Source organism: Stigmatopora argus, chromosome 12 (assembly GCF_051989625.1).
Source record: "Stigmatopora argus isolate UIUO_Sarg chromosome 12, RoL_Sarg_1.0, whole genome shotgun sequence".
Lineage (NCBI taxonomy): Eukaryota > Metazoa > Chordata > Actinopteri > Syngnathiformes > Syngnathidae > Stigmatopora > Stigmatopora argus.
In genome coordinates, this window is record NC_135398.1 from 5,408,128 (window position 1) to 5,420,999 (window position 12,872).

Genomic DNA, 12,872 nt, shown 5'->3' on the forward strand with positions numbered 1-12,872 from the left:
ACGCGTACTTTCTCACCACTAGAGGGAGCACTCGCCTCCTCCGCGTGCACGCTCATGTATGAACACGCGCTTGCGCGCGCGCACGCGCCCCAGCTAGCTGTAACCGGCTAGCTCCGTAAGAGTTGACACCCTTCCCCGACAAAACCCCCCACGGCAGCGGCTGCGCTGCACCGTCGACATGGCAAGGAAATATCGCATTTTCTTAAAAAAAGATGAACATCTTCCAAGTCTTTTGGAATGAGTGAGTATCAACCCTCTCGCCGGGAACATTCTTATCCTGTTAGGAGCTGTACGTTTGTGTTTTCGTGGGATTTGCGATGCTTAGTTGCCAAACGGTAGCCTTGGTTTGTTCAGTAGCATGTTAGCATTCCCCGATCTAAGTATTTAATGTCCCAAAGCTGAGTAAAACACTTACCCCCGTCCCCTTTCATGTTAATAACACCCCAAAACACATTTCCAACCTTTTCGGATGCTTTACTATCGCCATGTTACATAATCTCCTAAATCGAAAGCCTTCACATTCTGTGTTTTTGTCCACATTTGCCACAATACTCGCGCACGGCCCATCGCGATGGGATTTATTCATTAAAATACCACCGAACGACGGCGCCCCACCCTTATACCGATCACCCCCAGACACGAAAAATGAGTGAATTTATTAATTTCCGCGACGTTCACTCAGCTAGCTCCATTAGCCACCCGATAGCCGTGCCAAGCTAACTAGGGAGCTTGTGCCCCGTAAGTCAGCTGAGTGTGAGCTTTCTATCAGTTAACCGCTCGGTACGTGTGACACGAGAGTTACGACAGCAGACAACTGCAGCCTACAATCAAAGAGTGCCTGCAGCTTAATGCTACTTTAATTCTAGTGACAAACGTCAGCCTCACAACAAGTTGGGGATAGCGTAGAGAGGCTATTAGCTGATTCAAGTACCCTTTGTCCATAGCCTCAGCGGCGAGAAGCTCGACTAAGTAGGCCACACCAGCAAGCGATTGTTTTGGAACCACATCGATAGTTCCTCACTGTTCTTTGGATTTGCAATTGGGACGCCTGACTACCTCTTTATTTTATTTTTAATCTGGTTTTTGAATGCGACATAGTTCTCCACCCATCCACTTGGCATTAAAATAGAGCGAGGATTTGCTAATTGGGAATTGTGAGTATGATTTATTGAATGTGATCTGACACAAATTGAATTGCATTGCAGTGTTCAACTCATTGACAGCGATAGACGTTCAATCCTTTTAAATAGGAGGAATGGATAGGGGGTCTATCGTTGCCAATGACACGAATACATGATTGTTTACTGCCAACCGTTCCAGTTCAGATGGATAGGACGTCTGCCCCTCTTAATGACATGTCTTTCTTTTCTTTTCTTCCCCAGTATTCATCGTGTGATGTGACCCAAAATCCACAATGTGTGAGGACATTTAGTTCGGAAGAAAAACAAATCTTGATTCCAGTGGAATCTTTCATATATTATTATTATTATTATTTCCCTATTCTTTCTGTCATTGTTTATACACATTTGCACGCACTCGTCCCCACCCACATATAGTCATCATGCCGGTTCAAGCCCCACAGTGGACAGAGTTCCTGCTCTGTCCGATCTGCACGCAGACATTTGAGGAGACCGTTCGGCGGCCCATCAGTTTGGGCTGCGGACACACCGTCTGTAAGATGTGCCTGAATAAACTGCACCGCAAGGCCTGTCCATTCGACCAGACGGCCATCAGCACGGACATCGAGCAGTTGCCTGTCAACACAGCTTTGCTGCAATTGGTGGGAGGCCAGGTAAGACTCATTTTGACTCACAGTGCAGTAGTTGCATTATTTTGTATTTGTGGCCCAGTTTTGGAGGTGCACTTTGACCTCCAATTTGGTCATGTTAACACAAAAAAATCAAAGAACCAAAGAAAATCAAAATAGATAAGTTAGAACCTCTTATTAATTAAATAGGCTGCAACAATATTTGGTGTTGAGAAGTAAAAACTAATATAAAAATGTCAGACTCAACCATCGGTTTGGTTATGCAGCATTTGGCCATTTCATTATATCATTGCTGAGTGGTTCTCTGCTGTTTCAGATTTTCCTTCAGCTATAAGAATGAAATAGTTTTTTGTTCTTTTTCTCCATCAGCAGCTCTGCAAAGTCAATCTTCAAATTTTACAACAAAGTTCATTTGACGTCAGCGGAGAATTTTGCGAAAAGTAAAATGATATCTTGTTAGGCGCCATCAATTGTTTATGAATGGCTTGTAAAGGATTTTTGAGTTGACTCTTATTTGATTCATGTATTTTACAGACTGCTTGCTTAGACAAATTAGTCATAATTCTTCAAGGTGGTGTTTTTATAACTGGGTGTGGTATGATGAATATCGGGTCTGTTTGGCTGAAATTATTTGCACTGATGGAACTTGAGTTCCATCATCACGAGGTGTCTCAGATCTAATTATTCAGATCAGTATTACAAAAATCCTCCATGAAGTAGTGAAGATGAAGAGACTATTCCAAACAATAGAATAGGTACCGTTTTTTTTTAGCTAACCACACATCAACCACCCATCTTTGATCCACATTAAATTTAAATGAAATTGTTTTTTTTTTGTTATACAAACAATAGATTGCTGCTCCAGCCTTGTTGTCAAAATGCCCAGGGAGTGTATTTTATGTAATGCCTTTATGCACTACACAAGCGTTTCCTTTGAAGAAAACAAGGAGGAATAAGACAAAAGAAAATCTCCTGAAAACTGAAACCAGGAAATATGATGTGTATTTAGCGCTTGGCTTCACTAACTACCGTGAAAAGACCAGTGGGTTTACGGTGTCTAAATTTGTTTGCGGAACACAACATGAAGCCAAATAAATGAAGGCATCACCCAATCATCCTCACTAGCCAGATGGATGAATATTTTGATTAGGTAGTGGGGGGATATTTTTAGTGTGTTCTAATTTGGTCCTGGAGTTGAAAATGTTGCTGCTATAAAGGATCAGATGAAAATAGAAATGCATCTTAGATATTTCTATGGTATTGGCTGATGGAAGTTAATCTTGTGACAGTCATGAGCTTCTAATGATTTGAGAATCTTTAAACTAATGATGGTGGTGGTGCAGTTGTATTGAACCTAGTGAAAGAATACTTTTCTGCCCAATACAAGTTTTTTTACATTTACATTAATGTGATTGCCTCCATTTTCAAGTGATGAGCACGGCAGACTGACTTACCACTGGGAAAAAATATTAAAAGATTCCATGTCGAGAATCTAACCACATACAGCCTGTTCCAGTCTTTGTATACCATTTGCAAACTGTCACTTGATTTATTATTTATTGTGGCATTATTTCACTGACAGCTTGTTCTTGACCTCCTTTCCGTCGCCTAATGTTGTGTGCAGGTTCCTAAGGCTCAGCCAGTTGCCTTGATTAGCAGTCCTGAGGACTCGCAACATTACGAGGAGGCGCGACAATGTGTGGAGGAGCTGGCCCTCTACCTAAAACCCCTAAGCAACACACGAGGTACATCTCCTCACACGCACACACATGCTTGTTGCTCTTTTAAGACCCATTCCAGTCCTTGCTTTATTCGACTTTACTTAAGCTGATTTATTCTGGGCCTGTAGTGGGGTATCAACGATACAGTACGATAGCAATACTGTATAACAATTGGTCTTTGTGCCATGTTGTCTATTTACCAATGTGTTTGAGGGTGAATTGTGCTTAGTCACAGTGATTTGAACATGTGATGAGTGAAGTTTACATCCTTATTGACACATTACCCTGCTTTTTGGGGCTGCTTTTGACGTCATGGATGGGAATTGTGGTAACGAGGGACGGTACACGGTCGATTGGTCGCCGATCTTTTGGTCTCTTAGAAGGTTATTGATAATTACCATTTAAATCGTTGCTCAAATTCCCTAAATACAAACTGTGAATTACTATTTAGTCATACTTAATGCCCTATTAAAGTTGGACAGGGGTTGTTGATTTTTTTTTTTAACAACCTCAATTACTGTATTGACCTCATTTATCACCAGGGGTCGGTCTGAGCAGCACAGCCCAAAGCATGCTGAGTCGACCCATGCAGAGGAAACTGGTCACACTGGTCCACTGCCAGCTAGTGGAGGAAGAAGGCCGCGTACGAGCCATGAGGGCAGCCCGCTCTCTGGGTGAGCGAACAGTCACGGAGCTCATTTTGCAGCACCAGAACCCCCAACAGTTGTCGTCCAACCTGTGGGCTGCTGTCCGTGCGCGTGGGTGTCAGTTTCTTGGCCCAGGTAGGTGCCCCATCACTGGGCTATCAGGAACCACCACTCCTTAAAGTTCACTTGTCAATCCATCCCGATTTTCATCATTTCTTCAAGCGATGCAAGAAGAGGCCCTGAAACTGGTTCTACTCGCCTTGGAGGATGGCTCTGCTCTGTCCAGGAAGGTGTTGGTGCTCTTTGTTGTCCAGAGGCTTGAACCTCGCTTTCCACAGGCCTCCAAGACAAGCATAGGACACGTGGTCCAGCTCCTTTACAGGGCCTCTTGCTTCAAAGTATGCCAAAGGAGGGGGGAAAAACTTCTAATGCACAAGATTTTCCTTTCAATAAAACACTGTTCACACAACCTATATAATCTTTGCCGCTCAGGTGACCAAACGTGACGAAGATTCATCCCTCATGCAACTCAAGGAAGAGTTCCGTACTTATGAGGCTCTGCGGCGCGAACACGACTCTCAGATTGTTCAAATTGCCATGGAGGGCGGCTTGCGCATCGCACCCGACCAGTGGTCTTCTCTGTTATACGGGGATCAGTCGCACAAGTCACACATGCAGTCTATCATCGATAAGGTATGTTTGCGTGAGGCCTATTTTAATATTCAAATAGTCCAACACGATTTTCCAAGTGTTTGATATTTGAGCAGGGGGGGGCCGAGTGGCGTTGACTCTTGTTTCTCTGTGACCCAAATAGCTCCAGACTCCGGCATCCTTTGCTCAGAGTGTACAAGAACTCACAATTGCCCTGCAGAGGACTGGAGACCCAGCTAACCTCAACAGGCTGCGGCCACACCTTGAGCTGCTCGCCAACATCGACCCCAGCCCCGGTAGGAATAACGAAAAAGCGTGCCGACTATGTCGGAAGACAAAGACTTGAGCTGAATTGTGCAGAACTGTTGGGGTTTGAAATTGCAATAATCAAAGCTTAATTCCCCTACTTTGCTCATTTCACACCCAGATGCCCCCCCTCCCACTTGGGAGCAGCTGGAGAAGGGTCTGGTAGCGGTGAAGACAGTCGTGCACGGTTTAGTGGACTTCATCCAGAACCACAGCAAGAAGGGAGCTGACCCGCAGCAGGTAGTCATCAATGACCACTTGAAAATGGGGTTGTTTTGATTTCTAACCTTATCAATAAATGCACCAAATCTGTGATTAGCCTCCCCAGCACAGCAAGTACAAGACGTACATGTGTCGCGACATGAAACTGAAAGGAGGCTGTCCTCGTGGAGCGAGCTGCACCTTTGCTCACTCTCAGGAAGAATTGGAGAAGTCAGTCTTTCTCAATAAATATTGTGCTTTAGTTTATATTCACTTTAGTATTTCTACTTCTGCCCTCGTGTTGTTGATTAGGTATCGAAAAATGAATAAGCGCCTGGCAGCCCGCCTCCCCGGTTCAGGGGGGCCAGAAGAGGGCCTTTCCCTCGACATGGCCAGAAAGCCTTCACCTCTCACCAATGGAGCCATCACACAGTCCCTCCCTCAACTCATCGCACGTGGCACGGACAATGTCCCATATGAGCTCCTCAGGAAGCCCCTCAAGAAAGACGGAGGGACTCTAAGTGCCCCGGGATCCCCACCTGATCTGTGAGTACAGAGTTTATTTGTGAAAATAGAGTAATGCATTCATGTGCAGAGGAGTAGAATGTGACATCTGTATTTGCTCACACTAGGGCACCATAACATATATGCATATGTAAATGCATATTCTTTGTGAAATATACTGAATCACTTCACAGTAGTTGTGAAACTCATTTGTGTGTGCATTAAAACTTCCTCGGATTGGTCAAGACACACAAATCAGAATGAGCAGTAAATGTTTTGATGCACAATCCAAACTGATTTTTTTACATTCTTACAACTGTTTTTATAAAGTACAATTTTCAAAGGGATATTTATCTTATTGAAATACGCATTACAATTTTTTTTGTGCAATGCATTTTTGTTCATTTCGGTTGTCTTTTGACCAAAGTTTGTTTTTGATTGGGCCATTAAAAGCTTAATTCTTTTTATTTAGGATACACAATCGCCTGAGAAGGATAGTTATCTTTAGTTTCATTTTGTGGTATTAGCTTGTTTTGTATAAGCTTAAGGAGTTGCACTATCTTATAATTTGGTGACTTCTTTCCCTTTTTAAATTTTTATTTCATTCATTTTTGCCAAAATTAACTGCTGTTAGGGTTTAAGTCACCAACTGGTGCAGTTTGCCTATGCTTGGAATCCCTTATCTATTTCTTGGTTGCTAGTGTAATTTTGGTGAATATTTACATTTATTATCTTTAGCCTGGACCCTGTGCCCAAGACTGGTATGGCCCTACCACCGCACGCCATGATGCACGCACGGATCCCTCCTGACCACCTCTCCGGAGTGAAGCAAATGCCTGTAATCGCCCGTGGTTCGCCAGTGTATTCCCAGCAACAGCTTCCTGAGATGTTCTACTCTGACACAAGGCCTCCGCCGTCTGCTTCCCAGTATGAGCCCTCGCAGTACCAACCAGGTATGATTTAACCAATCCCACAAATGCACGCCTGTGTAGCATCTGAAAATGGACTTTTCTTTCCCAACTTTTTAGGGTACCCCTACCAGCAGCCACCACAGTATGTTTCTAGGGATTACATGCGTAACCCTCCACCTCCAAGTGAGTCGGGACCTCCTTACCATGATCCGTACCCTGGTTATGGCCCACCCGAGCGCCCCTACCAAACCCCCCACTCCGGTGCCCCCTTTTCGTATCCTCACCCATCACACTACGACCGCGGACGCCACGGGGCCTACACCGGACCGCCGCCTCCCCCGCAACCTTATCCGTCTCAGAGGGATGGTCTCGTCAGGATAAGCTCCACGCCATTGGATGTTCCGCCACAATCCGCAGGACAGGCGAACTCGCTCTACCACCCAGACCCCAGTGTTCGGGATCGATACGCACCAGAAGGTTACTACCCGTCAGGAGCCCAATCACAACCCATGAGAACTTATGTCAGGGTGAGCCATTTTGACATTATTTTTTTGTTCACCTGCTACACCCCTACTCATCCTATAGTGCAGGGGTCGGGAACCTTTTTGACGAAGAGAGCCACAAACAATTCATATTTTCAAATATTATTCCTTGTGAGCCATACTACAAATTTAAAAGTCAAAATACATACATATAAACGAGTGCCTTTTCAATTTTTTTTTGTAATTTCACCACTTTTAAAGTGGAAAAAATGAATATTTTTAAAAAGATTCTTATGCTGTTGCTAATCAATGAGAGGGTGCATTCCAGAAGAGTCTACTGCAAAAAAAATGAAGATTAAAGCAAAAAAAGAAGAAGATTAAAGCAGTTCTAAATGTAATATCTCAGTTCTGTCAACAGCGATTTCCATATTTTAGCTCACAGGTTAGCAAAGAGCCAGATGCACCCATCAAAAGAGCCACATGTGGCTCCCGAGCCATAGGTTCCCTACCCCTGCTATAGTGGCTGTTTGTCGAATTGGGTTAGGGGACAAACTAATATAAAATCACAGCATAAGGATGAAGAGAGCCAACTGATTGGATGTCTATCATCGTCAACGGCGCTAAAAGAGTTCCTCATTTGTTCCATGTTCTAGGGGCCGTCATATGCCGGGTCCCAGCCGAGTCTAGACTATCTACACCGCCGTCGGCAAGAACTCCTCTCTCAGCTCGAGGAAAGGAAAGTCATCTCCCCTCCACCATTTGCAGCCTCGCCGACTCCATCTCACCCGTTTCCTAGTGACTACCCTCCCGAGGTCAGAACTTTGTAGATTCCCTGTCTTTGCCAGATGCGCCTTAATCTTGAATTTCTAGATTCAACAGTTAACATAATGTGTTTTACGTTCGTGTCTGCAGTATGGCGACGAAAGCTCCAAGAGCATCGGCAAATGCAGAGAGCCAGACTATGCTGGCCAGTACTCTCCGTGGTCGTGTGATACTATTAGTTCGTACATTGGCACCAAAGATGCCAAACCCAAAGATGTTATGGTGTCCGGTGGCATGGACATGATGGTGAGTTTCGCCTACAAACGGAATGAAAAGAAGTACTAGCGGGGCCTTATGTTCTTTGAATTTCCGTTCTACATTTCTTGTATTTGCTCAGAATGTCGATGCCAAGGTTCTGAGGGAACCATCTTTGGAGGCGCCAAGGAGGGGTGCAGAAGTAAAGGACGACGACCCGATTATCCCTTTCGGTCCCCAGCCTACCGTTTCACGATTTGGCGCCATCTCGCGTACCTCTAAGACGGGCTACCAGACCGGGCCCATCCAGACTATGGTGTCCAACCCCCAGAACCCAAACACTAAACATATGACCATGGCTGGTACAGAAAAGTTTAAATACTCTCATCACAATGTTTTTGCTAGTCACGGTTTTACTTATAGTTTCCATTCCAGCAGAGTACACATATGGAACTCATGCAGGATGGGGTGGAACTGCATATTCCACCCACCAGACATCCCAGGAAAGAGAGCAGCTAAAAATTGAGTTGCAGCAGGTCAACCAGCAGATCAACCAACAGACGCAGATGCAAAACATGGAGGTACTTTTTTTTTTAGAGCATTGCTTAAAATGAATACTATGGTTTGCTGTATTTTAAACCAACCTCCCACTGAGCAAAATCTTTGAAAGCCCACTGAATAAGTCACATTGTTCAGTTTAATCCGTTTTCCTGCTAACAATGGTCTTGCTCTTGTCTCGTTTTGACTTTTAAATGATGAACAATGGCAGTACATGTTTTTAAATTTTGGTTGAGTAAATAACTGCGGGTCGTCAGCAATTTTAATTCAGTGTGGGGCTGGCATATTGGCTTTTTCTTGATGACTTCCATGTTTGTTCTTGAGCATGTTGTTGTGGAGAATGGAGTAATCTGACATTGGGAAATGTTACCTTGTCTTCACAGTCTGGCAGTAATCCACTACTGCTGCAGAGAGAAGCCAGCGCCCTGGCCGGCTCGCCGGTGACCAGCAGCCAAGGCCAGGCTGTCGCTTCTCATTCCCAGCTGCCCCCCAAGTGGCCAACAGGGGGGGCGAGTTCTGCAGCCGTCTCCAGTGAACAGCTAAGCCTGGAGCTTCACCAGGTGGAGAGAGAGATTGGAAAGCGCACCCGAGAAATGGCAATGGTGAGGATGTGTTGTCCAATTTGATTTGACAATTTCAAATGGCATGCTTAAAATTGGTGGCCAACACTCAGTACACAAAATGCTGGTCAGGTGACTTTTCATCAGACAAACATTATATTTTTTTTATTTCCAAACCCAGGAGAAGCAAGTAGCCCACGAGGTCCAACAGTACAAGCTGAAATCGGCTGAAAATGGACAACCTGAGCACAAAACACAACTGGAAGAAATCTCCCTCGCTCTCAGGTTGGTCAAAAGACAATGATGTAGTTTCACATCCCTTGACTTCTCCACTGACTTTTTTTTTTTTTCTTGCCTTGTATGGGCTTCCCTTCAGTGATGTATCAAATGGCTCCAGCAGCCTGCAAGAAGGTCCAGTGGGCGCATCCATGATTTCTCTGACAAACAAGACGTCGACGTTGAGCCTCTGTTCTGACCCGGTCGGCACCGGCTCAGAAATTCAGAAGAACGGGGTTGTCCATTCCTGCTCTTAAGCAGTACACACTGACACACTGACACACACACCACACACACACACACACACACACACACACACACACACACACAGAAAAGGCTCTGTTGAAAAGCATGCAGGCATATATACATACACATACACACACACACGTTCTATTTAGAAGATGAGCAGTATCTGCCGTGATATGAATTTTCTTTTTCTTTTTTTTTTGTTCTGTGAATGAGCTTTTTTTGTAATAACTTTCCTTGCCTGGAAACCAGGGCATATGATAACATTTCTTTCTGTGTTTTGTTGTTCCTTCTCCTTCCCCCCCACTTCCCTGTTCAAATTCTAGACTTAACAAGGCTCACATTCAGGAAGAGGAGCAGGGTGGTGATGGTGACAGTGGCACTCAAAAGGGATTCAATCGTCCTCTGCCCCAAACGCCCCCCCCCCCCCCCCCCCCTCCCTCTCCCCTCCCGCCACACTCAAGATTCTTGTCACAGGGTGTGCAAAAAGCAAAAAAAAAAACACGGTTGCCAAGGCTAGCCAGACCTGTCACATTGCATGCTCAGGAATACCGCGTCACGCAAACACGTGGAGGAGACAGCAGCAAGTCGGCTCTCGTCCCCCCCACCCCAAATCGTAAAACAAAAACAAAAAAATCAAGTGGTTGCACAGATCAAGATGGTCTGGGAAGGGAAAGCACGCCACCTGACTGCCACGAGAAGCATGATTTATTTATTTTTTTAATGAATGCATTTTTAGGATGAACTCGTACTGTCTTTTTTCTGCATACTTAACAGCAGTATATTAAATATTTAATGGAAGCATTCTGTTTTAAAGATTGCAACTTTCTTGATAAGGGAATGTGCTTCTTTTCCACCGAGGTCACAATATTGTATTACTAAAAAAAACCTAAAAAAAAAAAACAAGTGCTTCGGCTGAATGCACGTCCTCAGGCCCGCCGCATCCTGCATCAGGGTCAAACTTTGATGAGCCTTTCCCTCCTCAGAGCTTCTCGTCTGGCCAATCGCAAAAAAAGCCTCCCCATTGGGATTATCTCGTCACGCGCCCGCCTAACTTCTATGAAGTTGCCTTCCCCTTTGTCGTTTTTTTCCCCCGTCAATCCATTACATTGTGGATTTGGGGGGGGCACGCCGTTCGATGTCCCACAACCGTCACATTCACTGCACGTTGTCATTAATCACAGCGGCGCTGTCACCATCACCACTAGGCTCGTCTCGCACGCCGTGTTCCGTTTACTGCCGACTCCCGACACCGAGCCTGCAGGTCGAGGTGGGCGCAAATTGTTTTTGTGCCCACCCGGATCTTCCTGTGAGCCACCCTCATTCCCCCCAGCCCTCCCTTTGCCCGTAACGGCTCCATTTATCGTTTAGGTACACAGCTCACTTATACATACGAGTATGTATACATACATTAATATACTAAAGCACTATTAACGTGCCACCTGTTATTCTACTCGCTCAGCATTTATATTAAATGATCTCTACTTTAGAATCAGCAAGAATTTTATTCTTTTTTGTTTGTTTTGTTTTTGGTTTTGACTTGTTTTTCTGTCCACTGGTTGCCAACACAGACTTTATCCTTTCCCAGACGAAGGACTTTCTGTGCGCATTTGAAGTGTGTTCACTTAAATCTTTTTGTGTTCAAACAAAGATAAGACTATGCTTCCGAAGAAGACAAAACAATTCTGTAACTTTGGGTTGGGAAAAGAAACAAAAAAATATGGAGACTTTTTATGGAGCTTTGTGTGTTGTGTTGTAGAAAATGTACCCTCGGTTCCCACCTGCTCTCTTTAGTTCCTTCACCTTCAACTTGTGCTGTAATGGATGAAAAGACGGAAAAAAAACGTAACCTCGTTCTCAGGAAGTTGATTTAAAAGTTGGCCTCAAATTCTTTTTTTTTTTTTACTATTCAAGCCCAAATGGTTGGCAAAAGTGAATTCTTAATCACCCTTTTCAAACAATGCAATAATGCCAAAAAAAAAGAAATTCGAGTTTTTGTTCCTAGAGACGTTCTTGACCTTGATAGTTTCTCTTTTTTTGGTTTCCTGCAATGGAATCCTTATAACCTGTGGGTCTTAGTTGACAGCTGTATGTTGTTTTTTTTGCCTCTTGGTTGAAAGAGTACACCTGACGGCTTCTCAAAACCCTTTAGTTGGGACGATTGTGCATTTAAGGTTTTAGAAATAGCACGAAATGCTGAATTGATGTTTCTCAGTGGAACGTCTTCTTACTGACCACTCAATGAGATCCAATTAAATACCCCCTCACTCTCAATTTTTTTTTTAAACCTCTGTCACTGTTGCTTTAGGCTCACTTTTTATTCCCTGGCTTTGTGGGCAACAAAATTCATAATTGCTTTTTTTTTTTTTAAATATATATATATCATTACCTCCCTTGTAAAATAAATAAAAACAGAATAAATTTTAAAAACATCATATTAAGTTAAGGTACAGGTTTGATTTCAGCGAGAAAAAAAGGCTTTTATATGTATATTATACTCCATTAAGGAATGTTAGACTTATCTTCCTCCAATGTGGATGTAGCCATTACGACGCCATTTTGACTTTGTAAGAGAATTCACTGTGTGAAAATTGGTTTGCATTTTTGTATAATACAATCTGCTTTTTTGTTTGTTTGTTTGATACAAGCAAAAGGTCAAACTGGAAGTGAGGACAACAAAGTGACCTTGTGAAATTTGACACAAAATGTAACTTATGTGCTCCAGTGATTTTGAGTTTAGGGAGAGAAGATTAAATGAGGTTGCTAACTCTTTATGGAATGGTGGTCTCACTTTATTACGAATTTAGCAATTACGCATAGACTAAATCAGGGGTGTCAGACTCTGGGTGGTTCGCGGGTCGCTTTAACGTCAACTCGATTTCACGTGGGCCATTTTAGATATAATATTTAGATTTTATTTTTTTATAAATGGATTAAAAGAACTGGATTAAAAAAAACCAATATTCAGTTTTTTAAAGATCTAAAACAATGTTTATTTTAGCTTTTTTTAAAATATATGTTTGG

The 12,872-nt window shown here is 43.6% G+C and overlaps 1 protein-coding gene across 4 annotated transcripts; it reads left to right on the plus strand.

Annotated features, from left to right (window-relative positions):
- The first annotated feature begins 31 nt into the window (after positions 1 to 31).
- Positions 32 to 12,620, plus strand: rc3h1b (ring finger and CCCH-type domains 1b). 4 transcript variants are annotated; one of them, XM_077615567.1, is made up of 19 exons: positions 32 to 241; positions 1,383 to 1,792; positions 3,393 to 3,513; positions 4,032 to 4,271; positions 4,359 to 4,534; positions 4,629 to 4,829; positions 4,951 to 5,083; positions 5,215 to 5,333; positions 5,413 to 5,525; positions 5,574 to 5,840; positions 6,537 to 6,751; positions 6,827 to 7,236; positions 7,845 to 8,003; positions 8,104 to 8,259; positions 8,351 to 8,570; positions 8,647 to 8,789; positions 9,150 to 9,368; positions 9,508 to 9,611; positions 9,703 to 12,620. In XM_077615567.1, exons 2-19 carry the CDS (start codon positions 1,562 to 1,564, stop codon positions 9,857 to 9,859), a joined length of 3,384 nt encoding a protein of 1,127 aa, XP_077471693.1. In that variant the 5' UTR covers positions 32 to 241; positions 1,383 to 1,561; the 3' UTR covers positions 9,860 to 12,620. The 4 variants fall into 4 exon arrangements, with proteins under 4 accessions (XP_077471693.1, XP_077471696.1, XP_077471692.1 ...); XM_077615570.1 differs by having other exon boundaries at positions 44 to 241; positions 5,607 to 5,840; XM_077615566.1 differs by having other exon boundaries at positions 46 to 241; positions 8,644 to 8,789.
- The last annotated feature ends 252 nt before the right edge of the window (positions 12,621 to 12,872 follow it).

What these genes read in the sequence shown, in the direction of transcription:
- rc3h1b (XM_077615566.1), top strand. Translation starts at nt 1,562, where the DNA reads ATGCCGGTTCAAGCCCCACAGTGGACAGAGTTCCTGCTCTGTCCGATC. An exon ending in ACCCCTAAGCAACACACGAG is followed by an intron (nt 3,514 to 4,031) that starts GTACATCTCCTC and finishes ATTTATCACCAG; the next exon opens with GGGTCGGTCTGAGCAGCACA. An exon ending in CTAGTGACTACCCTCCCGAG is followed by an intron (nt 8,004 to 8,103) that starts GTCAGAACTTTG and finishes TCGTGTCTGCAG; the next exon opens with TATGGCGACGAAAGCTCCAA.